This window comes from Bos mutus, chromosome 28 (genome assembly GCF_027580195.1).
Source record: "Bos mutus isolate GX-2022 chromosome 28, NWIPB_WYAK_1.1, whole genome shotgun sequence".
In the NCBI taxonomy this organism is placed as follows: Eukaryota; Metazoa; Chordata; class Mammalia; order Artiodactyla; family Bovidae; genus Bos; species Bos mutus.
Window position 1 is genome coordinate 8,159,590 of NC_091644.1, and position 13,212 is coordinate 8,172,801.

Below are 13,212 nucleotides of genomic sequence, written 5' to 3' on the forward strand. Positions count from 1 at the left end.
AACCTGTAAGTCAGACCTAATTCCTTTTCCCATAATGAAATGCAATTCCATTTCTCCTGCCTTCTTCACTGAAAACTCACGTTCTACTTTCCTTAAGCAACCATGAACTGTCCTTTATATTACCATTCTATAGGTTGGTGAACATAAGTACCAGTTATAATTTCTGAAAATATTTACTTTCTTGGAGAGACAATCTCAGGATGGCACCAAACATATTCATTATTAGTCCAAATATCTTTAGTTTCTCTGTAAGAGGAAGTCAGTATTCAGTAATTAATGTTTTAGTGTCTTATTTTATTTGGGAGCGAACTAGCTGTTCAATAAACTTAATTTAGCACAACTCTAAAATTTCAAGTTGTTGACGGGAGGAACTAAAATAGATAGACATTCCTAAAGCATAATTATTCTTAAGAGAGTTTATCAAAAGCTCTTATCTAATTTACATTATCTTGTCTTAAAAGTTTCTTCACATTGAGTTATTTTCCTTGCTGACAAATTTGTAACAGATATAATAAGATCTTATTTAGCTTATATTAAATCTAGGCGCAATGAAGGTATTATACTGATTATTATATTGGTGACTCTTAAGACATGTCTATATAGTTAGATCAACTAACTGAAGCATGAATACTAGGTACTAATTTAATATTTAATATTTACCAGTTCACATGAACCTGAAATTCATTTTTCTTATATTCAGAATGGTTTGATTTGTAAGCACGTACTCTTCTTTAGGCCAACTAACTGAGAGCTCATTACAAATTAACTTCAGCAATATTATCCAAAGACAAAGACACATGCTAAGATAGTATGCTTTTGCTGCAAGAAGAGGCATTGGCTTCACTGTCTCTAGGGCCCTTACCAATTTGACCTTGCCCTCCTCATCCTCTCAAAACTCCCATGGCACTAGGGCTGACTCTCCCTTGAATGTTGCTGCTTCTGCTTTGCAGTGGGTAGCCACGGGCCTATGCTTCAGGGCGCTCACCTGTCTAAGGACCTCCTAGTCCCAAGTGTTGTGGCATGGGACCCACAAGGACTCTACATTCTCTGGCAGTGCTGCCAGGAAACCCCTGGCTCCCCCACCCCTGGGCCAGAACTATCTCTCTTTCTGGATGCTCTGCTTTTGAGTTCGCTGTGCCTTGCCCCAACACCCACTCCGCCACCTTGCCCACCTGCCAGGAGCCAGCACGGGGTCCCCGCCCATGACAAGGTCATGTGGGAGGGTTCTGGTGGGCAAGGCGAGCCCTCTGGGCCTGCCTGAGCATCTACCCCAAAACCAGAATCTGTTTTACTATTTTATGACTTTCACCAACTCTTCTGACATTAACGGGGGGCTATCCCCAACCACCTTTCTCTGTAAGAAAATCAAGTTAAAACTCTAGTTAATAAGTCTCCTGGACATAATAGGAGTGTTTCAATTCAAACCCCTCTAATGACTTTCTAGCTTGCCTGACAGGTTTGTTCAGATTCACAGCCTCCCAACCACTAGAGGCACAGGAAGCTTAAGATATTCTAACAATGCAGAGCTTCTCAGAGAGTTAAAATTGTTAAAATAGAACTAGTAGAGGATTTCTTTGTTGAGCTAATGCTTGCTGCCAAGTTTCCATATCCCTTACCTACTGTGTCCCTGGGAGTGTATTGATTAATATAGTTGGTGTATAGAAATGTAAGTAGTAGCTTTAATGTTTGTAACCTTGGACCCTTGAGTTAATTTTTTTCTTGTTATAGCCCACCACACTTTTGCCCTATAGGAATGCAACTTTATCTAATGCTTTCGGAGAGTGGCGCCTGACTTTAGAATAATCACCTTTAGAGAAAAATAAGTTTTCTGAAGAAAGGGTCATAAAATGTTACCAGGCCTCCTGGCCAGATGATGTAAATCACCTAAAGCTTATGCATATGATAAGTTTGCAGAAAGAAAGCCTGGCTTCGATAAGGATCAAGGACTGCTGACCTTGCATGACTCTACCCCCGCCCCGCGCCCCCCGCCGCACCCCCCCCCGCCCCACCCCGCCATTATCCTCTATGCACAACTTAAGGTATAAAAACTACTTTGGAAAATAAAGTGTGGGCCTTGCTCATCAGGCTTTGTCTCCCCATGTCATTCTCTTTCCTTTTCTTATTCAGGCTGATTCCATGGAGCGCAGGGGCTCTCTGCATTCACTTTCCTGCCTGGGCTTCTAAGACCCACTCGAGAAGGTGCCTAAGGTGGGGCACCTTCCGCAATTCGAGAGGGCGCCTGCAGCCTACGTGAACAGAGCAAGTCCCGCGCTGGGGCTTTATTGGCTTTCTGCGTAAACCAAGGAATATCAGCCTCTTTTCTCTCCTCTATTTTCTTAACTGCAAAATTCTTTCCTTAACTCTTTATCTACTCTTTCGCTGATGCTGTCCTCCCGAGGGAATCCCTGCATCCAACCGGGGCTGGACCCTGGTACCTGCCTGAGGGTAGAATGGGCTAAGCCTTAGATCTAGGCTCCTGAGAGATAATAGGGGTTGGATGAGTGGAAACCATGGGTGGGAGCTTATGCTGAGTCAAGCTTATGCTTAGGGGCAGAGGTTGGGCCCCACTAGCCTTAAAAACTAGCTTTTGCCCCTCTTGGCCTGGCTCACTTCTACTGCACCTTCAGAATCAATCCACCTCTTCCTAGGCCTAGTCAGGTGGCCCCTAGGGCCTGGGCTGCCCAGCTTCCCTGTACCATCTCCCACAGCATTCTCATGCCACCTACATGGGGAGCCAGCAGACTTGAGACCACCTGTCACAACCCATCCAGCAGGGTCCTCCCTGCCGCGGCCACAGGCCCATCTGCAGTCAGCCTAGAGTGCCTCCTGGAGCCCAGAGACTTAGAGGACCTTGTATTCATTCATGGGCATGTGCATTCCTTGCACTCAGCCACCCAACACTGATTTTACTTCATGCCAGGCCCAGGGCTAGGGCCCAGAGGTGAGGAACTGAATATGACAGGTGCAGTCTTACCTGGAGAAGCTCACAGTCAGTGGGAAAGAGAGGCTTTAGCCCGCAAAGCAAAGGCAGAGACAGCACGAGGGCTCTGCCAGCAGCCCTGTGCATTTGGAGCCGGTTAGCCCAGCCCTGCTGCCTGCCGTGCTGCTCTGGGCTGGTAGGTCCAGGCTGGATGACCACAGTCTTGTGGAGCAGGGGCCAGCCGGAGACTCACTTCAGGTCCCACCCTCTCCTATTTGGAGCTGCAGAGAGGATGCTGTGGTCAGGGGGACTGGTCTTCCCAGTCCCAGGGAACCCTACTGATCAGAACAGGGGCAGGGGGACAGGCTGTGGGAGGTGAAGGGTCCTGTGGCAGGTCTGGGTGGCTGTTGTGTTGATGCCTGTCTGCTTCTTGGTCCCCAGGTCCACACCTCTGCGTCCACAATCAGAAGCCACCAAGATGCCCATCTGTGAAAAAGCTCCCCCTAAGATGGCGGCAAAAAGTCCAGGCAGTGAGGAGGAGCCTGTAAGTGATGTTCAGAGCCCCCTCTCTCATCCCTGCTCTCCCCATTCGCAAGCCCTTGCTTCCAGAACAGTACCGTCATGTGAGTGTATGTTCCTCGGTTCTTTGTCTCATCACAACAAAGATTTGGAGTGATGGACATTAAAGCCCTTGGCGCGTCACAGCTCTTGGGTCTTGGACAAGCCGTGTTATAGCTCTTAGGCAAATCAGTGTTACAGCTCTATTTTATTTAGAAGATAGCAGGAGAGAGAGAGAGTGAGAGAGAAAGAGAGACAGAGATAGAGCGCACGCACGCGGGAGAGAGAGAGAGTCCGTGAGAAAGCGCTTTGGCTCCTCCTTTTATATGTTTTTTCCTCCACCTGGGCCTGCCCTATGCAAATTGGGCTTAGCCAGGAGTGCTGTTTGTTCTGCCTGAAGTCTTCACTCTGGTCCTCGGACCTTCCTTTGACCTTCCTTGTCTTTTAGCCACCGCCATTTTGGACTCCTTTTCCCTATTCTACCTACCTAACATTCCCCCCTCAAGAGATGGGAGGCCCAATTCTTTGGGAATAGGGGTATCGAGATCTTTCTGGCTACTTCCTGCTGAACTGGGGTGGCGAGGGGTATTGGGCCTCCCCCTCTTGCTAGTCTCAATCCTCAGAGTCCTTATAGCGGTGTCCAAGGGTGTGTGATATTTTCCGTGGTTGGCTGTAGTTTTATATCTTTGTTGAACTGGCATTGCATGTTGTAGCTGGTTGACCTGGGCAGAGACAAAACAGGTTAGACAATTGACAGTACATGGAATAATCATAACAAGGACCAGTAGGGACATTGGTCAATTTTAAATTCACATGGCCAGAATGGCTCAAGTCCTTCCTTGTTCAGGGATCAGAAGATCTATCTCCTGTCTGTTTTGGAGTACAGTCTCTGTCAAGCTGTGTTGGCTCTTTAGAGTTATCCTGAGAAATCTTATTCCCAGAAACCAGATTTTGGGGGTGTTCGTTAGAATGGCACTCATTGGTAGTCCTGAATAGGTATCTGAGATCTCCCAGGGGCTCACAGGTGTATTGAGTGTCCTCTTCTGTTTTCTTCCATGGCTTGACTCGTAAGTAGTGAATTCAGGAGTCATGTCCTGGTACCTTGACTGCTGTGGGGGTAGACAGTATTACAGGGTAGGGGCCCTTCCATGTGGGCTGGAGTTGAGCCTTTGGGGACCCATCTTTCCAGACTTTAATTAGGACTTGAGTTCCTGGAGCATATAGTGGTGACTCTTTAGAATCTTTTGTGTCCTGGTTCATACCCCACAAGCGTATATCCTGTTGGAACTGCCCAATGGCCATGGTATAAGACTGGAGGGTCTGAACCTCTGGATCTAGGAAGAGGTCAATGACATAAACAAAAGGTCTCCCATATAGCATCTCATAAGGACTAAGACCAACTTGTTCCTTAGGGGCAATGCGGGTGCTGAGGAGAGCTATTGGTAAAGCCTCCTTCCATCCCAGGGAGGTCTCCTGGGTTATCTTTTTTTATCACTGATTTTAAGAATTGATTGGCTCTTTCTACTTTTCCTGAAGATTGAGGCCTCCAGGCACAATGGAGATAATACGTAATGCCCAATGCTTTCGAGACTCCTTGGGTGACCTTAGAAGTAGATGATGTCCCATTGTCACTTTGTAATGACCTGGGCAGACCAAATCTTGGAATGATTTCATGGAGCAGTTTTTTCACCACCTCCTCAGCCTTCTCAGTCTGGGTGATAAAGCCTTCAATCCATCCTGTGAATGATTCTATCATAACTAATAGGTATTTATACCCTTGAGAAACTGGCATCTGGGTGAAGTCCATCTGCCAGTCCTCTCCTGGGTAGGCCCCACGTCGTTGGATGGGCTGGGCCAGCTGGGGTCTTCGAGCTCCTTGAGGGTTGTTTAATTGGCAAGTGGGACAAGAGGAGACCACCTGTCTTACAGTTGTTTGGAGGCCTGTTCCTCTGAAGGACCTTCCTAGTAATCTTTGGAGGGCCTTTTCCCCTAAATGAGTGGTGGCATGTAAGGAGTTAACCAACTTCCATTGGCGGTTCCCAGGCAGAAAAAGGAGTCCCTCCTTTTGGAACCACCCCACATGATCTTCTTGAAAGTCCTCGCTCTTAGCTTTAAGAGTCTCACCTTCAGTATATGAAGGAGTTTCTGGAAAATTAGTCTGTGGAACTAAGGTGGCAATCCCTATTAGGTCATGGTTCTGTAATGCTGCAATCTTACCTGCCTGGTCAGCTGCTTGGTTCCGTCGTGCCACTTCTGTGTTCCCTTTTTGGTGTCCTTTACAGTGGGAGACTGAAACTGCAGTGGGCAGATGGACTGCCTCCAAGAGTCAAATCTGATCACCATATTTGATTGGGGACCCTCGGGTGGTCAAGTGGCCCCTTTCTTTCCAAACAGCCGCATGTGCATGTAGCACCAGAAAGGCATACTTGGAGTCAGTGTAAATGGCTATTCTTTTTCCTTTTCCCAGCTCTAAAGCTCGAGTCAGGGCTATGAGCTCAGCTAATTGGGCTGAAGTACCTGGTGGCAGAGGCTTAGCCTCTATGGTCTCAAAACTGGAGACTACTGCATACCCAGCTCTTCTTTTCCCATCCAAGACAAAGCTGCTTCCATCGGTGTGCCAGATTTCCTCAGGATTGGTCAGAGGATCTTCTGACAATCCCTCTCGGGGTTTTGTCCAGTGGTCCAAGGTTTCTAGACAAGAGTGAAAGGGGAGAGAGCCCTCGGGGGTAGGTAAGAGGGTGGCTGGGTTAAGAACCTCACAAGGGGATATAGTGAGGCCTGGATTTTCCATCAGCATTACTTGATATCTGAGGATTCTTTGATCAGACATCTATAAATGGCCTCTCCCATTTAGGAGTTGTTTTACTTGGTGGCTGGTAAAAATAGTTAGTTTGCTCCCAAAGGAGAGTTTTGAAGCATCTTCTATCACGATTGCAATAGCTGCAAGATTTCAAAGGCAGGGGGGCCAACCTCAGGAAGTTGGATCGAGCCTCTTGGATAAAGGCTGGGGCTCAGATCCCAACCTTTGAGTTAACACTCCCAAGGCTATTCCCTCTCTTTCATGGACATAAAGTTGGAATGCTTTTTCTGGGTCTGGCAACCTCAAGGCAGGTGCCTGAGTTAAGGCCTGTTTTAGTGTAGCCTCTGCCTCCTTTTGAGGAGTTCCCCACATCAGTGGGATTGAATCATCTCGTCCCTTTAAGCTTTCATATAAGGGCTGGGCAATTAGACCATAGTTGGGTACCCAGATTCTACAATAACCAGTTAGCCCCAGGAAAGCTCGCAATTGTTTTCAAGTCGTAGGGGAGGGCAACTGGAGGATTCCGTGTACCCGATCAGAGGACAGCCTCCTGGACCCGTGTGTAATCTGAACTCCCAGGTAAGTGACCTTTTTCTTGACCATCTGTGCCTTAGCATGGGAGACTTTATGTCCCCTTTCTGCCAAGAAGTTTAGAACCTGAATTGCATGTCGTTGGGCACTTTTCTCATCTGGAGAGCAGATTAGTAGGTCATCTACGTATTGTAATATTTTCCCGTTAGGTCCCAGGTCCAGATCTAGGAGATCCTGGCTAAGGGCCTGTCCAAACAGGTGGGGGCTATCTCTGAACCCCTGAGGTAATACTGTCCAAGTCATCTGTTGGTGTTTTTCTCCTGGAGCTTCCCACTCAAAGGCAAAAAGATATTGAGATTCTTTAGCCAGTGGTATGCAAAAAATGCATCTTTGAGATCCAAGACTGTAAACCACTTGGCACTGGGTGGGATTTCTCCCAAGATTACATAGGGATTGGGTACTGTGGGATGGAGGGGGACTACAGCTTCACTTATGATCCGGAGATCTTGAACCATTTGCCAGGTTCCGTCCTTTTTCTTTACTGAGAGAATTGGGATGTTACATGGGGACCAATAGCCCACAAGCAAGGACTTTATTTATTAAAGGCTGTAGTCCCTCCCGAGCCTCTCTTTTGAGAGGGTATTGTTTCCGATTAGGAAACCGAGTGGGATCTTGGAGGACAATGATGACTGGTTCAGCTTGGTGGGCTCGTCCAGGAATCCCCTGGCCCCACACCTGGGGGTTAATTTTGTCTTCCCATAGGTTTTGGTCCCTCTCTATTGAAGAAGGTGTAATGGGTTCTTCAGTAGTAACCAGGAGCTGTAGAGCTCTAGGGGCTGAAAAGCTTCCCATCACAAGGGTGGTTCCCAGTTTAGTGAGTATATCTCTTCCCAATAAGGGGGTAGGACACTCAGGGACCACCAGAAACTGGTGGGAAAATATTTGTCCATCCCAGCAACAAAGAAGTGCTCGGGTGAATCTTTTAGGAGTTGCTTTTCCTGTGGCACCCAAAATGGTACAGGTTTGGGAGGAGAAGGCTCCAGAGTAGGAGATCAAGACAGAGTAGGTAGCCCCTGTGTCAACCAAGAAATTCTCAGACCTACCTGCCACATCCAGTTGCACCCTTGGCTCCAGCCCCGTGATGGTTATCTGTGACAGCCGGCTGGCTGGAGCGGGCCGCTTCAGTCCTCTTGAACCATTGTGAGGGTAGGCTTGGCACTTGACCTTGAGGCTCTTGGGTCCCGAGGGCAGAGTGCCGCCCAGTGTCCCAGTTGATGGCATTTGTGGCAAGCCGTTCTAGGAGACTTCTCACAGTTTGGACACTCTTTGGCCTAATGCCCCGCCTGTCTACAGATCAGGCATCTGTCTCGTGCCTTGTCCTTCAAGGACTCGGGGTTTGCCATAGGGCTTCTCTGGAGGGTGGCCAGCATCTGGGCATGCCTTGTCTCTTTCTTTCTCTCCTTCTCCTGGGCCTTGGCCTCCTTCTCCTGTTCTCTGTTATAAAAGGTATTGGTGGCTGTCTGGACCATCTCATCTAAAGAGGCAGCAGGATCCTGCTGTTGTAGCTATTGTAACTTAATTCTGATATCTGATGCACATTGGGACAGGAATTTGTCCTTTAAAATCACCTGTCCCTCGTAAGAGTCTAAGTCCAGATTGGTAAACTTTTGGAGTGCCTCTTTTAGCCTCTCCAGAAAGGCAATGGGGTTCTCATCGGGCTCCTGAGTTATTGCTGAGACCCAGGCATAGCTAATTACTTTTTGTTGGGCTGCTTTCAGTCCTGCCTTCACACAGATTAGAAAATGATCTCTTTCCCAGATGTGCTCCGGGTCCTTATAATTCCAATTAGGATCGGAAGAGGGGACTGCAGTTTCCCCTACTGGGTATCTATCACTGGACATGTGGAGCCCTGTTGCATACCTCCGGGCTTCCTTTAAGACCCTGGTATGTTCAGGATCAGATAAAGTTTGACTAAATATGACCATGATGTCTTTCCACATCAAGTCAAGGGCCAAGGTAATATGTTGGAATGTATCTATATATTTACCTGGGTCATCTGTATAGCTTCCCAGGTCTTGTTTGATCTGCCTTAGTTCTAAGAGGGACAAGGGCTTATGGACCCGGGTTGGTCCGAATTCTCCTCCAGTTTCCACTAAGGGACATACTCGAGCTGGCTTTTGTGGAGGAGGTGCTCCCGGATATGGGGGCACGTTTGGGTACGAGGAAGGCGCACCAGGCAACTCGGGAGCTGTGGGAGGTGAGCCTTCACAAGGGGTTCCTTTTCTTGGTTGTCTGTGCCTAACACCATTTGCCTAGTGGGCTCACTTTTAGGGCGTACTACAATCCCATACTTAAGACAGAGTTCCTTCATATCTCTTAGTTGGAAGAAAATTCGGACATAGGGGATCTCTGTCCATTTCCCTTGTCTTTTGCAGAATAATTCTAATTGCAGGATGGTATTATAATTTAAAGTTCCATCCTCAGGCCAGTGTTCCTCGTCCCCCAGTGGATACTGTGGCCACTCATTGGCACAAAAGAATTTCAAACGACTTCTCCTTAGAGCTAGAGGGTCGAACAGCTTCCAGTTATCAAGGATGCATCTCAAGGGCATCTGTCAGGAAGTGGATTGGTTATTTCCCATCTGAAAGACAGTCATGGCAGGGAGAAAAGAAAAAGACCTCTTTCGACTTCCTTAGGGTGAGTCTTTCTGAAGTTTATCCTACCCAGAACTGCTGCAACCTGAGAGCCAGGCGTCCCCGGGCCAGGGTGCAGATCCCCAGGCAGGCTGAGGCGTGACAGCCTCCTGGGACCCCTGGGACTCGAGGATCCTCGAACAGGTTGAGGCGTGACAACCTTTTGAAGACTGATCCCTAGGCAGGTCGAGGCGGAATGACCTCCTGGGACCCCCCGGACTGGAGTTTGGGCGTCCCCAAGATCTCCAGTGTGACCAGTATTGGGTAGGATTAGGGGGTTGGATATTATAGAGTATTTCCCTCCCAAGGCCAGCTATTTTCTGGTTGTCTCTCCAGAAGATTGTAGAGGCAACCTTGTGGGTCTGGATGGGGCTCAGGAAAAGAGCATGAAACAGGAGGGAAGGGGGCAGAGCACAACCTTTGAAAGAATGACATAGCACAAGGGTATAATGTAAACCAATTAAAATCAATTGGGTCCAAGATGACAAGTCAATTCAAGTAAACCTTAATCCCCAGTCTATAAGCCAACAGACACACCCAGAGGACAGCTCAGGTGTCAGAGGCGACAGCTCCAAGGCACAAGGTCAGGAGGGAGGAGAGGGTGGTTCCCCAATGGCTGAGACAATCCTCTCATTAGCATATGAATTCCATCCCTTCACAAAACCTAGCCAGGCCTAATTCCATGGCCCCAGCCCTTGTCCTCGGCAATGGTTCACACCCTGAAGAGTGGCTTCTCTCTGGATTCTTACAAATCCACCTCTTTGTCTCTCAATGAATTTTTGCAATGAGACATCAGAGCCTGAGTTTCATTAGTTTTGGCTGGGCTTGAGTCCTGGGAGAGAGCTGAAGGACAGGAGGAAAAAGCAGTGGGAAAAACGTGCCAAGGAATCCCCTTCATAGCCCGCCAGAAAATTTGCTAAATATCTGACCGGTGCTCAGTTTCACTGGTCTGAGCCTTGGCACAGAGAAGAGAAAGGACAGAAGAACCCCCACCTGCTTGGGTAACAGCTACTGGGGCTCAGCAGATAGCGCCTTTGGGACATGCTGAGGAGTAGCCTCTCCAGAGTCCCTAATTGTGCCCCCTGCCACCTGCCTGTTCTCGGGAGGTTCGAGGAAACAAGAAACGAGATTGTAAAGGTCCCTCCAGCCATAGGAGAGAGGACCTCTTACCTTAATCAGAGGTCTTCTGGAATCTGAGACTGGGCCGCGTGAGCTTTCTGCTGAGTTCGTTTTTCGCTGTCCCGGTTTCCAGCATGATGGGCCTTTCCCTGCGCTGGGTTTCTTCACATTCTGCTTCTAGCCCAGGAGCTTCGCTGAGTTGGGCTCCTGCTGTGCTTGGCCTCTTCCGCGCGGAGGTTGTTTCAGCCAGGTTAAACCCGAGTCACGGCACCATAGATGTCACGCGAGTGTATGTTCCTCGGTTCTTTGTCTCATCACAACAAAGATTTGGAGCGACAGACATTAAAGCCCTTGGCGCATCACAGCTCTTGGGTCTTGGACAAACCGTGCTACAGCTCTTAGGCAAATCAGTGTTACAGCTCCATTTTATTTAGAAGATAGCAGGAGAGAGAGAGAGAGCGCTGGCACGTGGGGGAGAGAGAGTCCGTGATAAAGTGCTTTGGCTCCTCCTTTTATATGTTTTTCCTCCACCTGGGCCTGCCCTATGCAAATTGGGCTTAGCCAAGAGTGCTGTTTGTTCTGTCTGAAGTCTTCACTGTGGTCCTCGGACCTTCCTTTGACCTTCCTTGTCTTTTAGCCACCGCCATTTTGGACTCCTTTTCCCTATTCTACCTACCTAACAGTATTAAGTGGGACTGGCCTCCGAATCTTGCCTGGCGCCTAGCCTTGTGCTCTCCTGGGCATGAACGCCAGCTACAACCCTGCCTCTAGTTTGCTGAGGAGGCTGGGAGGGCCTGGCGGAGCTGGGAGTGTCTTCAGGGAATACGGAGGGAATGCTGACGGCTACCCCCAAAGCCAGGGAGAGTCCTTGATCTGGGCCAGGTACTCTCTTTTCTCTTGGCGCCTCCCACTCTCCAAGTTCCACTTCCAATGGCTCTGAGCCCAGTGGAATTGCCTGAGGATGAGGCTGAATTCCCTGCTCTAAGCCTTGTCGCATCGCAGCCCCTGGAGCCTTAAGGCTCCAACTTCCCCACTAGTTTGAGACAACGCCACCCTTCCCTGGGCAGGCATCCTCCTTCTGTATCATACTCACCTTCTAAAGTGAGTGTGCCACAGCTGTCTTCTTGACACCTCTTTACCCCAACCTGCACCCCAGGGCTTCATGTGAAAACTTGATCAGAACTTTCTGGCTTCTCTCTGTGAAACTGCTCATCACGTTGTCTAGACAAACAGTCTGACAAATACTTCTGTTGTCTCTCCCTTTGGACTGCGGCTGCCTTGAGAGCAGGCTCTGTCTCTCCATTGTCCCTGAGTTCAGCCCAGGACCTGGCTCATATAAATTGCCCAGAAATGTTTATTGACCTAAGATCCCAGGACCCAAAGGCCCTCCTTTGTACAAGCCCCTGTCTCTGTACCCAGGCAAAGTCAGAAATCCATGAGAGTCTGGGAAGAACCCTGAGGGGCTGAGACATTTCAGCAGAGTTCCTGCTTCATTCCGTCTTCCGCATCACTGATTCCCCAAGACCCGGGCTGAGCCACTGGCACAGCCCTGAAGAAGGGTGGCTCCAACCAGACCTGCTGCCACTTTTGCACAAGTCACCAGCTGGACTGGGCTTTCTATACGTGTTTCCCCACTCACCCACCACACGGATCCCCAAGACCCCAGGAGAGAGAAGAGGGTAGGGGCAGGGGGCTGGACCTGGCTCTCTGGGAGTGGGCTGGGCCACCTAGACTGCTGCTCAGACCCATCCTCAAGTGTTCCCCAGGGCAGCAGGAGCAGCCCATAGTTGGCAGTGCCACCCTTCTCCCTCCGCCTAGGGCAGTGAGCTCTAGAGGAACAGGCTCAGACAGGCGGATCCCCTTCTCTCATCTGCGCATGTGCTCCAGCTCACTCACACTCGCCGGGGGGGGGGTTCACCTCAGTCCCTGCAGCAGCGGGAGCAGAGCACAGGTAAGTACGCAGTGGACCCCCTTCACTGCACAGCCCAGCTGGGGTAGAAAATTCACTCCCTTTACCACCCCACAGAGGACAAACCCCGGAAAGAAGGCTGTCTGCTCTTTGCCAGCTTTGTAAAGTTTAGTCAATAATATGAAAAATCCTGGCTTCTCATTGTGACCGGCTAAGTGAGGAATAACGAGAAGGATGGATGGAAAAGGAAGCAAGGATGAGAAAGGCCGAGGAGGAAGGAGCAGGAGGGCTGTCGGTGGGGTGGGGTGGGGGGGTTATTTCAGGGCCTGACTCTGCCACTGAATGGCTGGATGACTTTGGAGTAGTCTCTTCACTCTTAGGCCCTCAGTTTCCTCACCTGAAAACTGGACAAAAATTCCTGCCCAGGCTAAGCCATAGCCCTGTTGAACACACACGATCCCATGAGTTTGTTAACTGGGAAACCCACGTCAGGAGCACGTGGGTGGGGAGTTCTACTGAGATTCTCGAGATGCTTTGGGACCCCAGGAGTTATGGGTTTTCTCTTAGCAATCCCTTTGGAGGTAGAAGGATAGTCATATCATGACATTTTATGACGTGCCTAATGGGGCCAGTTGTTCTTCTTATTTACCTGTGCCCCTCTCAGGTAGGGACTGTTGTTTAA

General features: G+C 49.2%; 1 protein-coding gene across 1 annotated transcript in view; it reads left to right on the top strand.

Moving 5' to 3' along the window:
* The first annotated feature begins 3,398 nt into the window (after positions 1-3,398).
* Positions 3,399-13,212, top strand: part of CHAT (choline O-acetyltransferase) — a 57,414-nt gene continuing 47,600 nt past the window's right edge. Inside the window, 1 exon segment of the mRNA XM_005900612.2 lies at positions 3,399-3,464. Coding sequence (XP_005900674.2) covers positions 3,399-3,464 — 66 coding nt within the window.